The following is an 11,760-nucleotide window of genomic DNA, read 5'->3' as shown; positions in this document are numbered from 1 at the left end:
TGCCTTTTCTGTGCAAGAACTGATGAATAGTTGTTCCTCTACTCCAGTCATACAAAACTGAAAACAGTTTCAGAATTCATTGCCATTGACAGAGCAGAGGAAAAACAGATTGTTGTTTGTTTTTTTCTTAAGATAGCTGCTAAGATAAAAGGACCGCTGTGTTTTCTGCTCTCGGCATTTTGCTGGGGTTCTAAACAATTAAAATCAATTCCATAAAAAGCTATTGACACGCAGGCCAATCCATATCCAGTTCTTTGTTTCCTTTTCATCATCACTATCGACCAGTCACAGCCACAGAGCGTGCAAGCCAGACACAGTCTTTAAGAGTATGAAACGCAGTGTTTGTAGCACTAAGGAGGGAGGAATCCATGCCCTGAAATGAGGTATGTTAGTAAACATAGCCATTGTACTGGCAGAATAAGCAGGGTTTAATGGGCATCTTCTGTTTAAGTTTACTTGATGTCTCCTTAGTACTTACATAAAATTAGATCTCAGAGTGAGGCATTGATATTTGTACAAGATTGACAACAGCTATGAGTTTATTTACTGTCCAAGATTCTATTTTGACAAACATTGTCCCAGGACCCATGGCTGGTCAAGCTGTCATTCAAACCCAATTAGGTTTGATTTCCGATACTTTGCCTGCCAGTCCTGTGATTCAGTCCCTGGTACCTAGAATCTGAATTTTATGAATTGGGAATTAGCTATGGCAACTATGGAACACTTTAATGATATACTATATAAATGGCACGTCAAAGCTTTCAAATTGGATTCGTAGTGCTGGCTTGGGATGAATGAAGTCATGAGACACTATAAGCGAGACCGATGTTTGCATAACATCTATTGTAAATATATTCACTACTGTAATAAATAACTGTTAAAAAGAAAAAAAACCCAAAGATTCTTCAGTGCATATGGAAGGAGCTTTTGAAAGTTTAGCTGGCAAGCTATAACTGTGTAACATTTTTCTTGTTCTTTATATCACTGTAGCCATCTTCCCTTGCACAGATGGTAATGGTGACTGTTTATGATGTTACATAGTCCATGTTCTATTTTGTGTGAGTTGATGTTATCCTACAATAAAGAGCCCTAATAGAGACTCAGTCTGTTTCTTAAATACATATTTAAAGCTATCAAATAAAGCTGTTTTACTGCAATGTACAAATTGTTAAACTCGCAGTAGTTTGCAGGATACTATGTGCTAACGAATGGGTCTCTATTTTAAAAAAAAGCTATTTCATTTTCTAGTTTTACTGTAACTTGATAAAGCAAAGGGGTGATAGAATTAGGATGAAAAGCTTTATTTGGCCCATTACATGGAAATTCTGTCAAATGATCACATTTATTAGATTTGCTTTTATAGCAAGAAGTGAGCTCTGGAGTTGTGCAGAGCATTTCAAAGTGCCCTCTTCATTCTAACAGTGTATTCTCAATATTATTTTGTTGGCTGCTGCAGCTTATTAGGGCATCAAAGTTAATTTCCTCCCCATGTACAGAAAACAGTAATTGATTGGAGCCTCTAGTTCCACAGAGTGGAGCAGCCTTGTCCTGGTTAACGTCCTCTCTGATCTTTTCCATCGTTCCCCAAAGTGTCTCAGCAATGTTCTTGAAGCCCGATCCTATATCCCTTTCACAACCCGAACTCTCACTGAAGTCAATGGATGCAAGCAGCTGCACTCCAAGTGGGAGGAGCGGTGAGCCTTTTGACAGTGTGGGCTCATTTAGGTCTATCGTCTCCCGGGAATTGCATGCAGAGAGTTCTGTGCACAGACCAAGGGTAGAATGTGACCCTTAAGGTACAGCTTGTTCTCTGTTTTCCAGGAACAAGTGTGACACTCTGTGCTAGTCGTGGAAGTGAATTTTACTCCTCCTAACAGTAAGAGTCCTGCAACTACTAAACATAAAATAAAACTGTGTGAAAAGTTGAACCCTGTTTGTGGACCAGTTGGCTGGATCACCATTTAAATGGACAGAAAAATCAAAGGTATCTGCACGAAAAGCAAAAAACAGAGCGAGAGATTGGCAGAGCATTCCCTGTAGGCTGTTCTTTCTCTGGCCCCAACAGTAATGCCTATTACTTTGAAAGTGTCCTGGCCTGGCAAAAAAAGCCATACAGCTTTTCTGCCAGTAGTAGCCTTGTTTCTGTTTTCAAACCAAGCCTGTCCACACCCATCCTTGCTTTACATTGGAAGCTGCATAAACTGCTAATAAAAATAATAAACTCTGCAGCCATTTCTGGATAGAGCTTCTACCATGCCAGCTGCTGTTTCTTTCAGTTTCATCACAAATAGTGATGCAAAATACAGGCGTGGGAAATAAGGCCAAGGAACCAGCAGCAACGAAGAGGCTACAAAACTAAGATGTTCCTAAGTGAAAAGTCCTCAAGTGAGGTAAGCTTGCATTTCTGTGTGAGCGCTATGCCTGCATGCACAAAGGGGATAACTGTCAGGCACAATTACCCACTTTACAAATGAAATCAAAAGTAACAGCATGCCAATTAGACAGGCCTTTTTGTGTGCAGACATTTAAACTTGTGGTACATCATCAACTTTTTCTTTTATTTTAGTATTATAAAAATAAGGGGAGAATAGTAAAAAAACCACAAAGAAAAAGAAAGGAAGTGGGTGGGGCAGAGAAGGGAAAGGAGAGTGACACCTTGCACCTCAGTTTCCAGTCACTAAGAATTAATCAAAGGTTTCTAAAAGTTACACCAAATCTTTTCACATTTGTCTGACATCCTGTTCCTCCAAAACATTAGCTGCCAACTTAGCCAAGTGTCTATCCCTGGAGGCAGTTTACACTTCCGTCTAAGCAATCTGAGTCATTTAAAGCAGTGCTTATAGCCAGAGAACCATTTGGATATAGCACCATCTTTCTTCAGTAATGCTGCAGCTGATGCACTTGGAACTGAAACATGGCTGCATAATTACAAATCTGTACCCTTGCTCCTTTTTGGCTCCAGAGGCCAGTCAAAGTTCAGCCCTGGGGCTGTTCTACTTGGGCGCAGAAATTAATGAGGGAGCTGATATTTTCTTTGATGCAGGCTTGTTTATTTACAAGGCATGCAGGAGGAATTAAAAAAAAACAGGATCATGTCTTTGATTACAGCCTCTTTAGCCAGCACCAAACCCAGAATCTTTCTCTAGGTTTCTCCCGGCTCACTCTGTGCTTACAAGCAACTGCTTGGCTTTCTTCCGACCTCTGAGGCTTGCTTGTTCTGCGTGCACGCACACTGAAAATCCCTTTGCCCACATGGTCTTTAACTCCTGGGCGGCTTCACATCCCCTTTTGTCTTAGGTGGGGAGGGGGGCTTGTGATTAACTTGTCCTGACACTTACGTTAATTGAAGGGTGTATTTGTACCCAATTCCAGAGGCTTGTGTTCTTTGCAATTACCAATACCTATCAGCATAACAGTATTATAAAGAGGAGATAAGATCAATAAAGAATCACTGTAAAATCTAGTTAGAACAGTAGTTTCAAGCAAGAGGCATTTTTAATGGGGATATATTTTGAATGTGGAATAGAGTATTTAGTAGAATGAGCTAATTTATGCAGCAAATGGGGATAGATTCAGTGCAACTAGACTTTATACCTATAATTGTTTTCCATGTCACAGATTTGAATGTTCCCTGGTTGAAGTTCCCAAGTTAAACATGTTTAATGATTCCTGCTGTGAAAAGATCATACAAATCACCATGCAGATACAGCTGTCTCTACAGATATGATTTGCTAATGCCCATATATCTATGAATAGAAATATACCACTGCTTTGTAATAAAACTAAAGCCTGAACGCCCTTTGCCCAGTATTCCAACTGGATCTTATTCCCATAGTGCTATTTGGAATCACAGAGTAATGCAACACCCCTTAGAGTCCAGTGGTCAGGATTTTGCACAGTTTTCAAATATAAAGAGAAAATATAGGTCAGATCCGTTCGTCGAGGTTTTTTGTACACAGGACAGGAGTACAAGCTCCCAGGCTGTTTCTTTGGATCTGGTGGTGCTGTGGTGCTGATAGCGTACACATGGACTACAGGAAGACTTGTGAACAGCACCTAAGGGGAACATTAACAAAAAACAAACCATTCAGAGAGCCATTCCAGGGACACTGAATCCCACTAGTGACTTACCAGACAAAAGCACACTAGGTAGCACAAGTGGCACAGCACTTCAGGGGACATCAAGGGGCGTGGGCCACCCCCCGACTTTTTCTGCGGCTTCTTTGCTTACAGCCGTGCTGCTGGGAAGCTGCTCTGCCTGGCTCTTAGCAGATGCAGCAGAGAGTGGAAGCCCCAAGCTGCCGCTTAGCCCTGCACTATCGCAAAAATATCGTCAAGCCAGTGAAAGCCCCAGGGTGACTTGGGTTGGGGGGACCTGGAAGGTAAAGGCAGTGGGCAGGGGGACCGTAAAAGAACCAAGGAGTAGAGGAGAGTGGGGAGACTAGGGAAGAGTGGTGGGGGAGCCATCTTCCTTCTCTTTCCCTATCTCTTCATTAGCTTTCCTCATTCTTTCCCCAGCCTCTTCCTCTTTGCTAATTGGGAGTAGTGGAGCTTCAAAGGAGAAGTTGCTACTAGCAGTCCCACTTGCCTGAGCTGTTTTGCTAGCAGTGGTGCTTCAAAGAACAGACAGGTGCCCATTGGGTGTTTATCCAAGCCAAATCTAACTATCTGAGATTTACCCATCACTACACATTACGCTTGTGTGCAGCTAAATATGTGACACCAAGAGTCAGCTTAATCACAGTTATACATAGGATTTGCTGCCTAGAAACTGTATATTATGCATTGCTTGATTACAAGAAATTTATAAATATTTGCTTCAGTCAGTCAGGAAAGGCACATGTGTGGGAAACATTTTAGCACCAACACAATGTTACAGTTGGCTGTCACAATGGTAAAGATCTCAAAGACACAGTTCTCATCCAGTGAGAGGCGTAAGTGTTTTACCAACCACAGACAGGAATTCCCCGACTCACAACTGCAATGTAGTTATCTCTGGGGCAAAGCCTGTCAACATTTTCCAGAATACAGGAACCCTACAGAACAGTCTGGAGTGGGAATGTCAGCTGACATCACAGAAGGAATTGTTTTTAGATAAACTTAACCAAACTGAAGTTTAAGTAAGACCTCAGAGTTAACAAATCTATTTGTGTAAAAAAATGCCAAGGATTTCAGTGATCCCACTGGTCTGGTCTTCAGTGGCTTCTATCATACCCTATCCTACTTTGCTTACAAGTTTTGATGGGAGCATAGCTTAAAGTGATATGGATGTGGGCATTACTATTACGTAGCTATGTACCTGTGGCTCCCTGAAGCAGAAGAGTATGACTTTGACCTGCTACAGTTAAACCCATCCCAGATGAGATCCTAACATTCCTCTTCACAATGGAGCTTCATTGTTCTAACCCACCCCCCATATTTATCCTTTCCTCCTTAGACAGCCTTGGACACAGCTTTCACCCCCTGGCTAAGAGGGTGGCCAGCCATACACATGCCAAAACAACTCTTCCGGATGTGCAGATGAGAGGTACTTGTGTGATCACCTTTGTCTTCCAAGAGCAGCACTTTGTGTTATGTGTCTGAGTGTTAACATTCTGGGGAGCAAAAAGCTCTGGGGCTGCCTGGAAGCCCGGCTTTTCCACATTCCAGGGCACAGAGCTGCTATCAATCTATTCATGTCCCCCAGGTAGTATTTTATCCCAACTACAATATATTGTGCAATTACTGTCCTAGTCACACTGAATGTTTCCTTAAAGCACCCTACCGACCAGGCTTTATTTAATATGCTGTAACTGTGACACACTCTCTTTGCTGACAACCTGACACTAACCTTTGGTGCAGACTCCGTTAGCTTGGTGTTCCTACGGTCCCAACCTGCTCCGTCCAGGAAAAGGCCATATATGTAAACCCCACCAATGTCAGCAGGAGGAGGGCTGCTAATATCTTCTTTCATCATCCTGGTTACATCATTGTGTAAAATAACACTGTCGAGCGCCCAGCCTTTTGCTAAATTCATGCGTGTCGTTTCCTGCCGCATGGCAGTTAGGAATCCCTGTAGTAAAACAATGTTAAGCAGAGAGAGAAAAGAAAAGTCTGAGGTTTAGCCATGTCCCACTACTATTCCTTACTTGGTTATAACAGTGACTTAAAAGCATAAAGTGCTACACTACATAATGTCATCTGCTTATCAAATCAAGTGCAATAGTGAAAACCAAATGCTTTCATATATAATCACTGCGATATGCCCCATTATGTATTTGCTTTTTGGGTGTGGGTGCCAAAAAGCCTCTAGCAGTTAGACTTAATTTAACATATCAAACGTTACATGCATAAAGGAGCCCACTTAGCAGATATACTTTACAGCTACAGATACTTTGGACAGATGGAGAGAGATCTGACAAATATGCCAGATTAATTTAATGTGGTTTGTGTCATTCCTGAACACAGGCAATTTTAGTATTTCACTATATGCTCTACAGCTCTGCTTTTCCAAGAATAATATCATTAGTCATTTACACTGCAAAAGTACTTCTCATCCCACATGGATGCCAAAGCAGTTTACAAACTTAAATTGAAGTACAAAGGAAGTATGCACAGGAATCAAATCATCTCCCACTGAAATGCAGCCATCACTGGGGTGAAATGCAGTCACTGCTTAATGGCTCGTTGCAAAGCTATACTCAATTATTTTATTATATTTTATTCATTTGATGCTCATTTATACAGCACAGTAAACGGCACAGCATTTAGAAACACTATGAGATCCATTTCTGCCCCAAAGAGCTACAATCTAAGACAGACAAGAAGACTAAAACAAAGGTTCAGGGAAGTGAGAGATGGAGCCCGGGAAGAAGTAGGTTTTAAGGACAGATTTCAAGGAATAGAGAGAGTGAGGGTTTGGTGGACAGATGTGGGAGACATGCGGGGCGGTGAGTTATAAGTATGAAACAAAGGGTGGGGAATGCAAAGGGGGCAGTAAGGTTAGAGGGCTGGTGGTGTCAGTCAGGGAGAAGGAAATGAGACCATCATGGAATTGGAAGCAATGAAAGACCTTCACTGTGAGTACTGGAGACTGTTGTGTGAATAGGCCCATTACTATTATTCACTACTAGTAGCAGTAAGCCCAGGCTGTTGCACAGGTGTAATTTGTAAAGTTGTGTGCACAAAAAAGCCAAAAATGGCTGAGAAACTAAAACCTGGATTGTAATAGACTGTAAATCCCGGTGATGACTGAATTTGGTGCTAGTCTGAAAAAATAAAAAGAATCCTCCACCATGCTTGGAGCTGTATCTGTGACAGGTTGGATCACAGAAACCCCCTTGGGAGCTGCCACCTGATGTGCCAAGACTACTTCTATCCCTGTTTTCCCTGCCAACTCAGGACTCCAGCACCCTGTCTTGCTGAGCCAGACACTCCCGTCTGCTCCAACACAGACCCAGGGTCTGAATTACTTGCCCCAAAGCTGCAGGTTTACCTGAAAACAGCTCACAGAAGGGTGCTTGTCTTTAGCACTCAGATGCCCAACTCCCAATGGGGTCTAAACCCAAATAAATCCATTTTACCCTGTATACAGCTTATGCAGGGTAAACTCATAAATTGTTCGCCCTCTATAACACAGATAGAGAGATATGCACAACTGTTTGCTCCCCCAGGTATTAATACATACTCTGAGTTAATTAATAAGTAAAAAGTGATTTTATTAAAAACAGAAAGTAGGATTTAAGTGGTTCCAAGTAGTAACACACAGAACAAAGTAAGTCACCAAGCAAAATAAAATAAAATGCGCAAATCTATGTCTAATCGAACACTGAATACAGATAAGATCCTCACCAGTTCCAGAATGCTCCCCTTTACAGACTAATCTCCTTTTAGCCTGGGTCCAGCAATCACTCACACGCCTTTGTTCCAGTTTCTTCCAAGTATCCTGGGGGGTGGAGAGGCTCTCTCTTTAGCCAGCTGAAGACCAAATGGAGGGGTCTCCCATGGGTTTAAATAGACTTTTTTTTGTGAGTGGAGACCCCCCCCCCACTCCTATGCAAAGTCCAGCTCCAAGATGGAGTTCTGGAGTCACCTGGGCAAGTCACATGTCCATGCACGACTCATAGTCTTTACAGGCAGAAGCCATTGTCCACATGGTATCATGTATGTCTCCAGGAAGACTTTTATGTGGATTGGAGCATTCCAAGATGCATTGTTCCCCAAATGCTTCCTGATCGAGTACTTAATCTTATGAATTCCTTCCTAAAGAAGCTGACCAAATGCCTCACAAAGCTTACTTAGAAATCAAGCAAGCATACATAACTTTGAACACACAAATGGTGCCTGCATACAACTAGGATGAACATAACCAGTAGATCATAACTTTTACATAGATATATTACATGGCATATGTAGCAAAACCCTATTCCAGTTATATCATACATACATTTATAAGCACCCCATACCCCATAAAGCCTTATGGGATACACTGTCACATTATCTATCACTTCACACTCACTCAACAGACACTTTAGGCTTCAGAGTGATGTTTGGGGCAATTGTGTATACTGGCTGTGTTGTGTGGGAGGTATGTTGTGCTAGGAGAGTTCTGTGGATTTGTGCAAGTGGTAAATGGGGGTGCGTGCTGCGGTGATGGGCTACGCGTGTTGGGAGTTATTGTGTGTGCTGGCTGTGTTGTGTGCATGGTTGTGTTGATTTGTGGTTAGGGACTGTTATACTGGGAGATCTGTGTTGATTTGTGTGGGTGGTGAATTAGGTGTGTGTGCTGTGGTAAGGTGCTATGTGTGTTTGGGGTTATTGTGTGTGTGGGTTATGTTGTACTGTGAGAATTGTAGTGAATTGTATGTGTGGTGAATGAAGGGTATGTGCTGCTGTGAGGGGCTATGTGTGTTTGAGTAATTGTGTATGCTGGTTGTGCTGGTGTGTGGGTGATTGTGGTGATTTGTGTCTATAGGTGTTGTGCTGTGAGATTTGTGTTGTTTTGTGCGGGTGGCTCTTGGGCATATGGGGGGGGGCAGTTCTTGGGACAAGTAATCCATCATCTGTGCAGTCTCCCTCACACAACCAATGAAACTACTGCATGCAAATTAGTTGGAGAGTTAAGCGGGTGATTGGTTGAGTTACTGCTGATATCACAGTGATCTAGGATTCTTAGCAGGGCATAGATACATGCCTAAATGTAGCTGTACACTACACACATGTAATTTGTAAAGTCAGAATAGCTGAGAACTTAAAAACTGGACAGATACAGACTGCAAAACCCAGTGATGATTGAACCTGGTGATATTCTGAACAAAAAAAGCTCTCAAGCACACTTGTAGTGCTTCCATCACTTCACACTGACTCACCAATATTTTAAGCTTCAGAATGACACACAGAGTGACAATCCCGAAATCTTACTATTTAGATTTGTATTGCAGTAGACCATGTTGAGCCCTTGGTTCAGAACTGCTTCCAAGGAAAAAAAGGCACCTGCTGAGTCATCAGCATCTTGGTTTAAACAGGTACAGAGCCCACCCAGCTCTGCTACTTTTGTGAGAACTGGTGGGATTAGAGCACACAGGATATGGCTGCCGGTGTTGTTTGTCACACGACTGGATTCCTTGTTCCTAGTGCCAGTCCCAAGTCCCAATAAAGCGGGAAGGTTGGGTGATGGCCTGACAAGCCATCCCCATAAAACATCTCTAGCTTCAGCATGTGGAAGAAATGGACATAAAACTTTGGCTACTTCACCAGCTTTGGCAGTTCCATCTGCTACTCACAACAGAACCAAGCTTCAGGATTCATCTAAATCAACTATGTGCAGAGGAGTCAGACCGAATGATGATGGTCCTTCAGTGAACCAAACATGGGGTGGAAGAGCCTGATAATAAAAAATGTATATCCACTTCTGCAGCAATGTCAGTGCCTGAGGATGGGATTATGGAATAAATGGTCATTAAGAGCTGTTGGAAAAACGACTCTCCTGACTGAAGAACTGGAAAGGCTGACTGTTGATATATGCAGTGTGCAGGAGTCATGGTGGGATTTGAGCACCAAGAGCACAACTGTGACTCAGAGTTCAGACCTTTTAATTGTTACATGCATGATGAGCATGCTGGTGTTGCTCTGGCTTTGTGCCTGAGGGTGCAACTGGCAATACGGACTTGGCACACTTCATCTCCATGCCTGATAGCCACCATTTTCAGTTTGAAGGTAGGATGTGTGGTAGTTATTACTGCATATGCTCCACATAATACTGAAAAATATGCCTTTTTTTTTTTAAACCATGTTAGACGACATTGAATCCGGTACATCACCCTGACTTCATACTGTCACCTTGAGAGATATGAACATGAGAACTGGCCATGACCGAACTGGATTTGAACGGGTACTGGGATCACACATCTTACCAGAAGGGAGATCAGATAATGATGTGCATCTATAAGAATGTGCTTCCACACACAGACTATTTTTAATGGCTACCTGGTTTCAGCAAAACAAGTGCCATAACTACACATTTTGATATCCATCAGGCAACAATGCAACTTTGAATCACAGTTTGAAATCCTTGACTAAAATCATCTGTGGATCTATGTGTATTTAGGATTGCTGATCTTGCTCCGGAATCTGAGCATCGACTCCTAATAGTTCCGTTTAAAAAAGTTCCTGAGATAACATCTATGGCATGGAAATACTTCAATGTTCATAAGCTTCACGAAGAAATGATCACTAATAGTTACCCAGTAGTGATTTCCAACAAATATTCTATATTAGATGATCAATTGTCTTCCACAGAGAAAGAATGGACTTTATTTTGGGATTCTATCACAGGAAAACAACTGGGACTAAGGAGAATGAACAAGCAATGTTGGATTAAGGATGACTACATCAAATTATGGGAGAGAAAAAGAGGTGTGATGCAAAAGGGATGCACTAGCAGGTCAGAGGTGATTCAGCGAAGAGATGAGGAAATGGATAATAGAGGAAAAGAAATGTCTTGAATGAGCAATCAAGAGGGCCTTCTGGAATGATCATAATCAATGATGAAATAATATGGCACAGTACATTGAGGAAGCCTCTGAAAGACATGACCAGAAATGTGTATTTGTCCTAAATGGAAGGCCATTCTTGTGGCTTCTGATAGTTAAGGAAAAAAATGGAGACTACTGCCAGGATGTTGATGCACAACTTAAGCACTCGCATGATCATTTTTGTGAATTAATGAACAGATCCCCACCAAGCTGTAAACTACAGCTTAATCCAAAAATGAATCCAGCAGAAAACAGACTGGTGACATTAGAGGAAGTGGTTAAACGGTTATGACATGATAAAGCATCTGGTCTTGACAATATTTTACCATAACTGCTAAAGAGTGGAGGCCTGGATTTTGTTCACTGGCTTCACAAAGTTGTCTTAAAAGTTTAAGAAATGAGTCATATTCCATAAGATTGGAAAAAGGATTGCATCATCCCTTTTTTCAAACAAAGAAGAGTAATCAGCTTGCTCAAATTATAGGGGAATATTGCTCCTGCCAGTCAGGAAGGTGTTGACGATCATATTACTGAACCAACTGAAATACTGTCTCAACCCAAAAATGAGACAAAACCAGTGTGGTTTCCACTCCATTGATCGGCAATCCATGGTAGATATGCTCTTTTGAAAATTATTGAAAAACAACGAAAGGAAGCTAACATCACATTTATAGACTTTGCAGCTCCTTTGTACTCAGTGCATCAATAAGTACTGCAGATACTGCTACACCAGTATGGGATGCCTGAG

General features: G+C 41.9%; 1 protein-coding gene across 1 annotated transcript in view; it reads right to left on the bottom strand.

Annotated features, from left to right (window-relative positions):
- Positions 1 to 1,085: 1,085 nt before the first annotated feature.
- The window catches only part of LOC117871746 (dynein heavy chain 5, axonemal-like), a 276,629-nt gene continuing 265,954 nt past the window's right edge, over positions 1,086 to 11,760 (bottom strand). Inside the window, exons 63-64 of the mRNA XM_034759511.1 lie at positions 5,831 to 6,052; positions 1,086 to 4,056 (exon numbers count right to left, since the gene is read on the bottom strand). Coding sequence (XP_034615402.1) covers positions 3,838 to 4,056; positions 5,831 to 6,052 — 441 coding nt within the window. The 3' untranslated portion in view covers positions 1,086 to 3,837. The remainder of the gene's footprint in view (positions 4,057 to 5,830; positions 6,053 to 11,760) is intronic.

This window comes from Trachemys scripta, chromosome 2, assembly GCF_013100865.1.
Source record: "Trachemys scripta elegans isolate TJP31775 chromosome 2, CAS_Tse_1.0, whole genome shotgun sequence".
NCBI classification, from domain to species: Eukaryota; Metazoa; Chordata; order Testudines; family Emydidae; genus Trachemys; species Trachemys scripta.
The sequence above is the reverse complement of the archived record's forward strand: the minus strand, read 5'-3'. Positions and strand labels throughout refer to the sequence as shown.